Raw genomic sequence first — 14,692 nt, 5'->3', positions numbered from 1 at the left:
CTGTTCATAAAATGATGGTTCCTTTGTAGATCTTATGCTTTTCATCTGTGATTCAAAGATAAGTCATTTAAAAAACATATCTCAGCTGGGCTATGATGTGCATCCCTGTCTCCAATGTTTACAGGTCATTAAAAATTTCATTCTACCCTGCCTGCCCTCCACCTGCACCTCCACCCAAGGCACAGCCAGCAGAGGTGCACTACATCCTGTCTTCGGACCCCCCATTGCCCACCTTCTTGAGGAGGCCTTCAGGGGCCCCAGGAACACACAACTTAGATACCTCCCTGCCAGTTCTGTGACACAGCCTGTGACACAGCCAGCAGAGGTGAACTGTGCTCTGTGCCCTGAGCTCCATTGTCTGCTCCAAGGCCCTGACTAGATCCCTGAGGAGTTCTGCACCAGGAACATGCAGCCAACACCGGGGATAACCAGATGCCTAAAGGCCAGTTTAAGAATACAATCAACGCCAGGTGTGGTGGTGCACACCTTTAATCCCAGCACTCAGGAGGCAGAGGCAGAGGGATCACTGTGCGTTCCAGGCCGGCCTGGTCTACAAAGCGAGTCCACAATGGCCAAGATAACACAGAGAGACCCTGTCTCAAACAAACAAACAAAACCAGAACAAAATTTAAAAATATATATGAGCACAATCAACAAGAGCTCAGACAATATGGCGCCACCAAGGTCCAGCTATCCTACAAGCAAACGGACCAAGAAGCACGCTGGAGTAACCACTCTAAGATCTAATAAAATAGACTTTCAACCAAAATTAATCAAAAGAGTTTGGGAAGGAGACGTCATACTCATCAAAGAAGAAAATCTACAAGGGTGACATCTCAATTCTGAACACGTATGCACCAAATGCAAGGGCACCCACATTCATAAAAGAAACATTACAAGCTTAAATCACACCCCAGACCGCACACATTAATAGTAGGAGGAGACCTCAACCCCACACTCAACCAATGAACATATCATTGAGAAACTAAACAGAGAAATAAGGAAACTAACAAAGGTTATGAATCAAATGGACCTACCAAATATCTGCCAAACATTTACCCCAAACAGACTAGAATATACATTCTTTTCAGCACCTCAAGGAAACACCTCCAAAATTGACCATATGCTTGGTCACAAAGCAAGCCTCAACAGATACAAGAAGATTAAAGAAGGTATCACAAGAAGGAAAGATCGCCCATGCTCATGGATTGGTAGGATTAACATAATAAAAATGGCCATCTTACCAAAATCAATCTTCAGATTCACATCATCAAAATTCCAACACAATTCTTTACAGATCTTGAATGAACAATTTTCAACGTCATGGAGGGAAAACAAAACCTCAGGATAAATAAAAATAAATCCTGTACAATAAAAGAACTTCTGAAGTATCACTAACCCTCATTTCAAGCTGTTCTACAGAGCAATAATAATAAAAACAGCATGGCATTGTCATTAAACCAGAGAGGTTAATCACTAGAATTAAATCAAAGACCCAGAAATAAGCCCACATATTATGGATACTATATTTTTGACAAAAATAAGCCAAAATAAAACCATACAATGGAGAAAAGAAAGAATCTTCAACAAATGATGCTGCCCCAACTGGATGTCTGCTTGTAGAAAACTGCAAATATATCCATATTTGTCACCCTGCACAAAACTCAAATCCAAGTGGATCAAAGATCTAACATAAAACCAGGTACATTAAATCAATAAAATAAAAATAAAAATGAGGGAAGAGCTTTGAACACATTGGCATGGGAGACAACTTTTCAAACAGGATACCAAACGCTCAGTCACTGAGATCAACAATAAGTGGGAGCTCTTGAAACTGAAAAGTTTCTGCATGGCAAAGAAGACCATCAATACAGCCTATGGAATGGGAAAAGATCTTCACCAACCCAACAGCTGACAGAGGGCTAACAGCGAAAATATATAACAAACTCAATACATTAAACACCAGCAAACCAAATAGTTCAATTAAAAAATAGAGTACAGAGCTAAATTGAGAATTCTCAACTGAGGAATCTCTAATAGTTGAGAAACACTTAAAGATGTGTTCAACATCCTTAGTCATTAGGGAAATGCAAATAAAAATGACTCTGAGATTCTATCCTCCCCTTATCCAAACGGCTGAGATAAAAAACTCAAGTGACCAGATGCTTATTTTCATCGGGGATTGGTTATATGTTATTATTGGTCTTATACATAGAGAAAACTAGACTGGACTCAGGGACATCTCCTTTTCCTTTTCTTTCTTTTGTAGGTAAGGAGATAAGAGCTGAAAAGAAAGAAAGGGAGATAAAGAAATATAGAGGGAGGATAGAACAAAAGGTAGATTATTGACTCTACTCATGAACTCAAGGCCTTAATTGTTACTCACAAATTTTTAATTCATTGGTATAGAATTTTGTATATTGATGCAAATCATGGTCATGTCAAATACTAGTCTCATTTTGTCACAAGAATACATATTCTAGGTCTAATAGATAGATATGATTCTATAGATATACAAGGTAGAATAGTTAGATAAGGTCTTCAAAAGCCTCAGAGACCTACAGAATATGGCATTTAAAGATGTTTTTATTATTCTAAATATTCTTTGACAACAAGGCAAATTAACTCCTGGCAACAATCAGCCTGCCTCAAAGAAAATGATGAGCATCAAAGAATCTCCTTATGGAGTTGGCTTCAAATGCAGCAAACCAGACACTGGGCAAAATGTCTTCATTTCTGCAACAGACAGAATTCTGCCTAAAAATGTGCAAGCTTAGATGCAGGTAGAGTTGATGGCCAAACTCTACCAAGACATGGTAAGCAGTCCTCAATAGTTCTTGCCTTGGGTGACTGTGCAGGCAGTAAACTGTCTCAGTCATTTTTGCACTTTGGAAGCTGCTAACCTGCACTTCCGGTTCACTCAGGTATTTAAGTTTTATTCCTTCTCAAGTCTCTGATAGGGTTAAAGACCAGAAAGTTTAGTCTTACTATTAAGCTTAGTTGGTTAGGAGTTAAGATGTTTTTAGATCAAGAAAGACGTTTTAAGTTAATAGAGATGAGATATGATATTGATTTTCATTCAGAAATTTAGACCCGACAAGATAGGAAAGATTCTTTCTTCAAGTTTGCCAAATACAAATAGTCAAATCATTGTGAATGTAACATTTATATAATTCCTGATTGCCTCGTGGTTCTTCCTGCTTTATGTAGTTTATTTTATTCATGTGTAATAATATAAATGTATACGTTATAAAAGAAACATAATTTTTAAAAAACCCCTCAAGTGACAGTGCATGCTGTTGAGGATGTAGAGCAGAGGGAACATTCCTCCATTGCTGTTGGGGGTGCAATCTTGTAGAACCACTGTGGAAATCAATCTGGCAGTTTCTCAGAAAATTGGGAATAGTTCTACCTCAGGACCCAGCCACACCACTCCTGGGCATATACCCAAAAGATGCTCAACCATACCACAAGGACACTTGCTTAACTACGTTCATAGCAGCTTCATGTGTAATAGACAAAAACTGGAAGCAAGCCAGATGTCCCTCAACAGAAGAATGGATAAGAAACTGGTACATTTACACAATGGAATACTACTCAGGCATTAAAAATAATGACATCATGACGTTTGTAGGCTAATAGATGGAACTAGAAAGGATCATCCTAAGCGAGGTAACTCAGACCCAGAAAGACACACATGGTATGTACTCACTTGTTTGTGGACATGAGTCATAAAGTACGGGATAACCAGGCTACAATCCACAGACCCAAAGATATGAAGGAACAAGGAGGGCCCAAGGGAGGTTACTTGAATCTCTCTCTGTCCAGAACCGCCGGACAATCAACTGGGACCCTCGGACCCCTAGGGAGAGAATGGGGGACAAGAGACGCGAAGAACGGACAGCAAGTCAAGGAGTCTGATCAAGCTGACCAAATCTTATTTTCTCACAGGCAATTATATACCATTGACGCAGGAGGCTGAGTGGGGTGATCTGGGTAGGTGGTTTTCCTAAGATGTCAGGAAGTCAGGAAGTTTGGCAAGGTGAGGGCCCCCGTGGTTCTGGGGCTCGGTGGAATTGTTAGGCATCTGGAACCACAAGGTGTTATCTATAGACTTTGTTTCGCTCGGCCTCTGAAGGCCTCTGTAATTCCGGGAACACTGAGAACAGCTAGAGAGTACCTTGAGGGAGGGGAAGAGGTCACAAGGCAGCCTTCTGGAATGTACTCTGAGGCAAGGAGGGAAAGAGGTCACAAGGCAGCCTGCCCCAGGTCCACTCGATGTATTATGCCAAGGTCCGAGATGCTTGCTGGCTATGGTCTTGGCTCCCCACATCTCTCAGAAGGGGAAATAAAATAGACATCTTGAAATAGATGGAGGGGAAAACTTGGTGGGCGAGGGATAGGGAGAGTTACAAGGGTGGAGACCAGGAAGGGGAAGGAGGGAAGCCTGGGAGAGAACTAAAATCAGTGGCAGGGGGCATCTGTCAGACGGGGGAGGCTTCCAGGAATCTATGGGATTACCCTAGCTGAGACTTCTACTTGTGGGGGATTCAGAGTCTGAAGAGGCCATTTTCTGTAGCCAGGTAAAACTTCCAGAGGAGGGAGGGAGACACCAAGCCACCCACAAAACCTTCGACCCAAGGTTTGTCCTGCCTACAAGAAGTGTAGGGATAAAGATAGAGCAGAGATTGAGGGAATGGCCAACCAATGACTGGCCCACCCCATGGAAGAGAGCCAACCCCTGACATTATTAGTGATACTCTGCTGTGCTTGCAGACAGAAGCCTAGCACAGCTGTCTTCTGAGAAGCTTCACCCAGCACCTTATTGAAAAAAAAAAATGCAGAGACCCATGTAGGGGAAGCTCAGGGAGTCTTGTGGAAAAGTGGCCTGAATCTAAAAGTGCCTTAAGGGTGACAGCATATGTAGAATACATAATCTGTTCTCTGCTGGCTCTTCTTTGAGCGCTAGCCAGAGCTGAATGCATGCGTCATTAAAGAGTTTTCTCATAATTAACCTTTTAGTTGTGTGTGTGGTGATTTCTCTCAGGGAAGGGATATCAATTCTAGGAAATTCAGCCTTTTAGAAAACTGTTCCTGAGACAAGCTTTGTTGACTCTTGTCACCTTGAGCTTCTTGTGGCTGTGCAACAGCAGAGTTTTAAAACTTAACCATTTGATTCCCACAATGAACTCTCCATTGCAGTAACAGGAAAAGGATTTGCATGTGGATCACGGCTTCCGCCTTCAGAGCAGACCAGGAGGAGCAGTTTACTGTGTTCACTGCAGGGTGAAACAGGGTAGGCAGTAGCTGGATCACAGACTACAGTTTAAGGGGGTCAGCTGCCAGGGTCCCCATTTTGAAGAAGAACCCGATTGAGGCAGGGCGAGTGCTTTGTAATTTCCCAGCTTGTAGTCATTCATGCATGTGAATGGAAACAGACCAGACTGGTGATGTACCATTTGGGTAAATTAGCTGAGCCAGTGAATGTTGAGTTTATAATTAAGGGGCTGCAGTATGCAGATGTGTGCAGTCCTCTCATTGACACAGTCAAGGCAGCTCAGAAAATTGAGACACAAGCCATTGGCGGTAGCTGTGTGTGTCAGGTTATAGATCCCCACAGCTAACATTGCACACGGACAAGGTCACACAGCATCTTATTAATGTCCTTCCCTCTTCCAGGGAAGGGCTTGCTCTTTTTAAAGTCAGGATAGCTTTGTGCTTTTTCAATTATATTCATCTTTTTGTTTTGTTTTGTTTTTTGTTTTTGTTTTTCGAGACAGGGTCTCTCTGTGTTAGCCTTGGCTGTCCTGGACTCACTTTGTAGACCAGGCTGGCCTCGAACTCACAGTGATCCACCTGCCTCTGCCTCCCAAGTGCTGGGATTAAAGGCATGCGCCACCACGCCCGGCTATATTCATCTTTTTAAAATGTCAATTGGTGGTATTGGTTTTTATATTTAATTTTCTTTATGCATCTCTTCTCTAATTTCTTGTGTCTACTCAATGTTTCTGGGTCACTAAGAATCTCATTGCTTTTTCTCAAGTGCTTTCCTTTTGTTTCTGTTTACAGCAACACATCTCTTGAAGCTCAGCCTTTCTTCATACAGTGTAGTTAAGACATGCTCTGAAGCCAGGTGTGGTGGTGCCCAACTTTAGTCCCAGCTTTCAGGAGGCAGAGGCAGGCAGATCTCTGAGTTCAAAGCCAGCCTATTCTATAAAGAGAGTTCCAGGACAGCCAGGGCTATTACACAGAGAAACCCAGTGGCCCAGTGCTTGAAAGACTGTCTTGAGTAGCAGGTAGAAAATTATTCCTAAATACAGACATTCATGGATCAATGCGAAAAGTTTGTGGCTATTTTGCCTTATGTGACACTTAAGACTTGGTGATGCAGATAGACGTGGATGCTGAGATAGATCACTTTGGGTTATCCAGGTAGGCCAACCCAATGACTCTTTGGGAAGGTGTGGATGGAGTAGCCAGGCAGAAGTACATGAGCATGCACTTGGTGTTCCCCATGGATTTAGCTGTGAGTTTTATAAGACAAACCTTGTGGAGTTTCTATTATGAACTCTAATAACTTGGCATGGTAAATGGCACGTGAATTATTTAAACCTGTCCAAAGGATAGCTCTGCTAACAGCTCAGCTAGTTTTACATCTTTTGTTGCTCAGATCATGTCTTCAAATACTGTAGATTTATACCTTAGAGATTATATATATATATATACATACATACATATATATATATATATATATATATATATATATATATATGGCAGTATTTACTGTAAAGTGGGTTATTGACCTTAAATAATGATGGGGAATATACTTGGTACATTACAATAGCAGTTACAGATAAGTTGTGTGAGGAGGTAGAAAACAAAATTCAACAGCATGTGAAAAAAACAGAAAGACTGTCTTGAAACTCCTTTCAGGTTTGGCCTTGCCTACTCATTGAGATGGAAGAGACCAGTGAACCAAGAAGAGACTTGATACCCTATGAGCATATACAGGGGGAGGTAATCCCCCTCAGGAACAGTCATAGGGGAGGGGAATAATGGGAAAATGGGAGGGAGGGAAGAATGGGAGGATACAAGGGATGGGATAAAACATTGAGATGTAACAAGAATAAATTAATTTTAAAAAATTAAAAAAAAAAAAAAAGAGACCAGTGAATGAGTGTCCTCTGACTTCCCACTCCTGTCCCCAACCACCCCTAGCCCACCCATAGAATCTATTCTAATTCCTTTTTCCGGAGCAATCCATGCTTTGTAGACTAGGCTGGCTTCAAACTCATAGAAATCTGCCTGCCTCCCGAGTTCTGGGATTACAGGTGTGCACCATCACCACCCAGGTTTATTGAGTTCTTTATACATTTTGTATATTGGGCTTATATCAGCTGTGAAGTTTGTAAAATCTTTAACCATTCCTTAGACTGTCTCTTTGTCCGATTAACTGTGATTTTAGTTTTACAAGAGCTTTTCAGTTTCATGAGGTCCCAAATGTTGTTGACTTTAGTGCCTGCACTATTGGTGTTCTGTCCAGAAGGTTGTCTCCTGTGCCAGTGTTTTCAGGGCTGTTTGCCCACTTTCTCTTCCATCCGTTTCAGTGTGTCTGGTTTTGCTTTGAGGTCTTTGATCCATACGCTTTCATCTTTTAAAAACCTACTTCATTTGGGGTCTTTAATGACTCTACTTCCTTTCCAACCCACATATCCTAGATAGGAGAGAGAGGAGGTTAATGGGGACAGTGGATGTAGACCTTTATAGACTCGGTTCCTTGGATCCATTCCAGTCTTTGTCGTCAGGATTCCAGAAGACCAGTTAAACAGCAAACCAGAAATTCAGCAAAAGCCACTGCAACTGCAGCAGCTGTTTCTAGGAACATCAAGAAGTGACAAATAGCCACCTGATGTGAAGTGATGAAAACAAACAAACAAACAAACCCCAAATCCAAGCCTCTGTTTTGGGGCTCATATAGCTCTTCTTAGAGTCCATACCAGGATGTTTAGCAGCTGGCAAAAGCCATTCCCCTGCACGAGGCAGTTTCCCTTCTACTGGACAGACATCATGTGCCCTCACACAAGTCTGTTTCACATCCCACACTTGGGACCAAACAAAGACATGTTTATATCCACTACACACCCCTTTTTCTGCTAAACAAAACAAAACAAACAAAACAAAATCTTTTTTTAATCTAACATTAATAGACTACATACAATAAAAATAATTATGAGAATTAGCAGATAAAAATTTCATGTACAACGTGCAGTCTATTTGTATTTGATAATCTTGGAGAGAGTATTCCGCTGTCTATCCTAGTGAGTCCTACCTTAGTATCAAGGTTCCCTAAATCACTCTCTTCTATACCTTACATTTATCAACCTACAACATGTTTTAGATCCTAAACAATTGAAGCTTAATTGCAGTTATACAATGACTTTCTAGTCTTCAACCCTATCAGAGACTTAAGAAGGAAATATTACCTAATATGTAGGAAGTGCAGGCCAGCAGCTTCCAAAAGTATCAAAATGATAGAGACAGTTGACTTCCTGGACGTCATCAAAGGTTTTTCTGTATCATTGGGGCATCCAATCTTCAGCCTACTGGCCCAGAATATCTGACAGACTTTTCTGTGAAGCAGGGATTTTGAAGGACTTGCCCACATAGTCTCTGCAAAGTTGGACAGTCAATTTCCCAGAGGCGTTCTTGTTCGCAGTCTGGACAGTCAGCCTGCTATCAGAAGTCAAGAATAATTAAGACTTAAGAATAATTTTTGTCCAATGGCTGTCTTACAACATTTCTTTCTTTTCTTTTCTTTCTTCCTTTCTCCTTATTTTTAATTTGTTGACTTTACATCTCGATTGTAGCCCCCACACTCCCTCTCCCACCCCCTCTCCTAGTTCTCAGGAAAGAGAAGCTCTCCTCCCCTATCATCTGACTTCAGCCTATCAAGTCTTGTCTGGACTACCTGTATTCTATTCCTCTGTGGCCTGGAAAGAACACATGGGCAATGTCGGAAGCGTCCCCTACTCCCCACATTATGGGACACACATGGAGACTGTGCTGCCTATGGATGACATCTGAGTAGAGGGTCTGGGTCCTCTCCAGGCATGGTCCTTGGTTGGTGCATCAATCTCTGCCAGGATTTGTTGGCTCCACTGGTCTCCTTGCAGAGTGCCTTCCCCCTCCAGGTCCTTCTATGCCCCAGCTCTTCCATAAGACTCCCTGTGTTCACCCCAAGGTTTGATTGTGAGTCTCAGCATCTACTTGGGTCCCCTGATGGGTGGAGTCTTTCAGAGGACCTCTATAATAGGGTCCTGTCCTGTTCCTTCTCTTCAACTGTTTCTGGTGTCTATTTGCCCTTCTGAATGAGATTTAAACATCCTCCTTAGGGTCCTCTTTGTTATTTTGTTTCTTTAAGTCTTTGAATTGTAGTGTGGTTATCCTGTATTATGTGCCTAATAACTTATAAGTGAGTATATACAATGCATGTCTTTCTGGGTCTGGGTTACCTCAAACAGGATGATTATCTCTAGTTCCATCCATTTGCCTGCAAATGTCAAGATTTACTTGTTTTTAAGAGCCGAGTAACATTCCATTGTGTAAATGTACCACAGTTTCTTTATCCATTCTTCAGTAGATGAACATCTAGGTTGTTTCCAGATTCTGGCTATTGTGAATAAAGCTACTATGAACATAACTGAGCAAATGTCCTTATTGTGTGCTGGAGCATCTTTAGGGTATATGCCCAGGAGTGGTATAGCTGGATCTTGCAGTAGCACTGTTCCCAGTTTTCTGAGAAAGTGCCAGATTGATTTCCAAAGCACTTGTACAAGTTTACACGTCCACCAGCAATGGCAGAGTGTTTCATTTTCTCCACATCCTTGCCAGCATGTGCTGTCACTTGAATTTTTGATCTTAGCCATTCTGGTAGGTGTAAGGTGGAATCTCAGAGTCGTTTTGATTTAGTGGGGACAATGGAAGTAGACCTTTTTAGACTCAGTTCCTTGGGTCGATTCCACTCTTCATCATCAGGATTCCAAAAGCTCTGTTAAACAGCAAACCAGAAATTCAGCAAAAGCAACCGCAACTGCAGCAGCTGGAACCCAAGACCTCAATGCATTCTCTGGACCATTTCTAAGAGCATCTCGAAGCAATGAACAGCCACCCAATGTGAAGTGATGAAAAAACCAAAAGTCAAACCTTGGTTTTGGGACTCATATATTTCTCTTCTCAGAGTCCCTACCAGGATGTTTATCAGATAGCAAAGACCATGCCCCACATGAGGCAGTTCCCCTTCTAGTGGAAATACAGCAGCTGCCCTCTCACAAGTCTGTTTGCAGGGGTCATACATCACATACCTTTACACAAGTCTGTTTCACATCCCACGTTTTGGATCAAAACGAAAACACATTTACATCCACTACACTGCATAATCCAGGCTGGCATCCAACTAACTCAATGAGATCCACCTGCCTCTGCCTAGTGAGTACTGGGACTAAAGGCAGGAGCCAATCCACCCAGTTTGCCCATCCTTTTTAGCTTTTGTTGTTGTTATTGTTGTGGTTGGTTGGTTGGTTTTGTTTTGTTTTTTTCAAGACAGCGTTTCTCTGTGTAATAGTCCTGGCTGTCCTGGACTCACTTGTGGACCAGGCTGGCCTCAAACTCACAGAGATCCACCTGCCTCTGCTTCTCAAGTGCTGGGACTAAAGTCATGCACCACCGCGCCTGGCTGTCCATCATTTTTTGTAGTTAGTAATTGTTCATACAATTTCTTTGATGTGTGTTCAGTATTGTTGATCTGTTTTCCTTCTCTCTCTCTCTCTCTCTCTCTCTCTCTCTCTCTCTCTCTCTCTCTCTCTCTCTCTCTCTCTCTCTCTCTCTCTCTGTTAACTGGCATTTCTCTTGCAAGGCTCTATCCTATTTAAAGGGGGCAGAATTGACAGAGATAAGCTTCATTATTCAGTTTCCTTCTAAAATGACTTGGTGATTACATTAGAATTTCTTTGTCAGGAAATAAGTAGGGAACACACCAGAATTGTATGAATATATTGTCGATAACGTATACATTTACAGTGTTGTTGGTATCTTGCTTTCTCTTTTAAACCTGTGTGACATATTTTAGGATGCAGTGACCTATGAAGATGTGCATGTGAAATTCACTGTGGAAGAGTGGGCTTTGCTGGATCCTGCCCAGAAGAGTCTCTACAGAGATGTGATGCTGGAGACCTGCAGGAACCTCACTGCTATAGGTAAGACTATGCATTTTCACAAGGGGACAACAGTTTCTTGGCTATTGAAGCACTTCTGTAATTTCAACTGGGAGCAAAGAATGAGGTGAATAAATCACACATGTTTCTAAGGTTCATTGAAGATAGTAACTTAAATTTAACCTAATTTCCAATAATATAGCATACATTTTTCTGGTACTGTATTTTAGGCTACAAATGTGAAGACCATAATATTGAAGAACATTGTCAAACTTCTAGAAGACATGGAAGGTAATTTTCACGTGTCACCTGATACAAATATGTCTCTGATGAAATTGTAATGTGTCCTGGAAGTTTTAAAGTGTAAAAAAAAGCACTGGTTTAAGTGTATTAATGATCATTAAATTCTCACAAAACCATACACCTCAAGACCAGGTCTCTGATTTGTGTTTACAAGTCTAAGAAAGAAGACAAGGAAACAATGCCTTAACAGATATCACCATTTGAACCATAGCCCCACTAGATCTAGGCTGTAGAACTGCAATCTGTCTAGTCCATATAATTCAGCTATTGCCAAAGATATACAGGTGATAAGTCTATGTTCAAAACCTTCTAGTAAGCAACCAGTCCATAGTAAAGCTGGTGTTACTCATACACTTGCAGTGACATTGCTGAGTTTAGTGAGAGGAGCAGTGTATGGGAGTCAAGAATGTTGTTGTGGAGGAACTTTAACCCTTATACCACATGTCTATGAGGAACAAACAGTCAAACTGTGTGATTACAGTGTGGAAATGTTTTATTTGTTATTATTCTTTTAATGGGCGTGTCAGTGTCACAGTGGATCCAAGCCGTATGAGCACAGGGATAAGGGAAGAAGCTCTGTGCCTCTCTGTCTCCAGAACAAATTAGAAGATATGTAGGAGTCTCCACTTTGACCAGACTTTCTGAATGAGATAAAAGTTTGCGACTAATTGGTTTTCCAACTTTATTGCACTACATCCACAAACGCACACTGCTGAAAATCCCTGAGTACTAGAAATGTGGAAAATTTTCTCTTTGTTCTGGTTCACTTTTCAAATGTAATATGACTCACACAATGAGGAAATTTATGAATGCAATCAGTATAGTAAAGCTCTGAGTCCTTTCAGTTCTCTACAAATATGCAGAAAAAGTCATATAGAAAAAGGATGGTATAAACAGGAGCCATGTTATAACTACTCTTACCATCACAGGTGTCCTCAAGGATGCAAAACAATGCATAATAAAGTGAAGCACTGTGAATGTAACCAAAGTAATAAAACCTCTTTACCATTAGACCAAATTGAAGAATTAATTCATTCACACAGATTAAGACTCATCAGTGTAATGAACGTGGTAAAGCTTTTACATGTGCGTATTATCTTTTCAGGCATGAAAGAAGCCACACTGGAGAGAAACCCTATGAATATACTCAAGGTGATAAAGCCTTCACCTGTCACAGTCAGGCTCACAGGCATGGAACAATTCATCCTGGAGAGAAACCCGACAAAGTCACTCACTATGGTAAAGGCTTTGCAAGTCACAGTAGTCTCAAAATACATTAAAAAAAAAAAACAAACAAAGCAAAACAAAACAAAACAAAAAAAAAAACACACACATACTACAGAGAAACTCTATCAATGTCACCAACGTGGTAAAGCCTTTGCAAGTCACAGTAGTCTCAAAATACATAAAAAAAATTTTGAGGAGCTGGAGTGTCATGAGACAAGCAGGTGTGGGTCTGGCTGGTGGAGTCCTGGGACAAGGAAACCCCAACAGTATCCCTGGGATGCACACTCAGGCTCCCTTGGCTTACCTGGGCAAAAGAGGAGCAGTCAGAGCAGGATGGGGCTGCCCCCCCCACTTTGTTACTGAGCATGGTCTCTCTGTGAACAGCAGTGAGGGAGGGGTGTCACGCAGGGCCACCCAGAATACACAAGGGGCTTGGTTATCCTTGAACATGGGACAAGGCCCAGGATTCCTAGGGAAAGCTAAAGCTATCTGCAAGTATGCCTGTGGAGAACTTCCATCAATTTCCCCCTTCTGCCCTGTGAGCCTCGGATGAGCACTGTCAGCCCTGATTTGTCTCATGCATCTGCAGGAGGTGGGGTGGGACACCTTTCCCAGAGGCAGGGGCTCCTTGTTCTGCAGAGAATCAGATAAAAGGGAAGATAACACTTATTCCATTTGACCTTACCAGCCTATTTAGGACATCCAAGTGAGAAATTAAACCTCTTCCCCGAATCTTGCTGTATTGAGTTCACCTCACCCCTAGACTCATCCTTACCTGAAATGTCACTGAGAGGCCACAAATGGATCAGGGAGGGCGTCCCTGTGCTGCCATGGAGGACGACAGTCCTCTAGTGGCCATGTGATGAACTGTCTTCCTCTTCGTGTTGTTGGGAGAGTATGGGCACAGTTGATCGAGAGCACAATTTAGCAAACACCAATTAAAAATATAAATAAATAAATAAATAGCAAAAAGGAAACTAGTTTAAAAAATAAAATAAAAAGACATGATCCCCAGACAAAGCAATTCAGGTTCTAAAAGTATATCCAACGCAGGCTGGAGATTTCTAAAAGTAGTGACAAGATACTTCTAGAATCTTCTGCCTCTGACCAGGTGGACTGTGATTTTTTCTCCACTTGATGCTTTTGTTACTTCTCTGCTTAGTGTCTGACTTCTAAGGCTGGGCCCTCAGAGGCCTTCTGCTGGGTCATCACCACCATGCTCTGGGGAAGCCAGACCACAGCTGTCCCAGCTGCCAGCCAGCTGGACATAGCATCCCTTGGGAGACCTGAATCAGAGGCTTCGGACTCTTGTGAGGCAGCTGGTGCGGACCCTGCCTGTATCCTGGGATAACAGCTCCCCGCATTCCTGCTGAGCTGTCTTGGAAATTGTGCAGCTGTAGTTAATATAAGGCGACCATCAACTGACATTGCTAATATTTGAGGTCTTGATATCATTTAATTAATAGAGCAGAAAAACATGACACTCACAACCAGGTTGTATAAAATAACGCAGCTGGAAACTTTCTCCCGGGTAGCCCTGGACACTGACTGTGGCCTCTCCGCAGGCTACTCTGTGGCCCTCAAGAGAATAAAAACGAGCTGAAGAAATGGCTCAATTGTTGTGTTAGAAGAATGTTAACTCAGAACATGGCTGCTCTGGCAAGAGATCACATCCAAAGGCCTTCTTGGTCTCTGCGATCCAGCTGAAATACAAACACACCTTTAATCCAGGACACAGAGGCAAACAGATCTGAGTTCAGGGCCGGCCTGGTATAGAGCAAATATCAGGTAAAAAAAAAAAAAAGCTTTACCTGATGGTACATGGTGGTACATGCCTTTAATCCCAAACAAAGGTAAAGTTAGTATAACGAAGGACCCATGTTTGAAAGTGATCTAATTGAGTGGCAGAAAAGGTGACAAATCAGAAAAGATTTGACAGAATAGGATACCCT

At 41.9% G+C, this 14,692-nt stretch overlaps 2 protein-coding genes across 2 annotated transcripts in view; one reads left to right on the top strand and one right to left on the bottom strand.

Moving 5' to 3' along the window:
- Positions 1-14,692, bottom strand: part of Cdk8 (cyclin dependent kinase 8) — a 571,315-nt gene that overhangs the window by 159,890 nt on the left and 396,733 nt on the right. The window lies entirely within an intron of this gene.
- Positions 671-14,091, top strand: LOC127203305 (zinc finger protein 799-like). The gene is made up of 4 exons (XM_051162091.1): positions 671-727; positions 11,126-11,252; positions 12,619-12,791; positions 13,903-14,091. Exons 1-4 carry the CDS (start codon positions 671-673, stop codon positions 14,089-14,091), a joined length of 546 nt encoding a protein of 181 aa, XP_051018048.1.

Source organism: Acomys russatus, chromosome 19 (genome assembly GCF_903995435.1).
Source record: "Acomys russatus chromosome 19, mAcoRus1.1, whole genome shotgun sequence".
Taxonomy (NCBI): Eukaryota; Metazoa; Chordata; class Mammalia; order Rodentia; family Muridae; genus Acomys; species Acomys russatus.
Note: the sequence above shows the minus strand (reverse complement) of the source record. Positions and strands in the feature narration are given on the sequence as shown.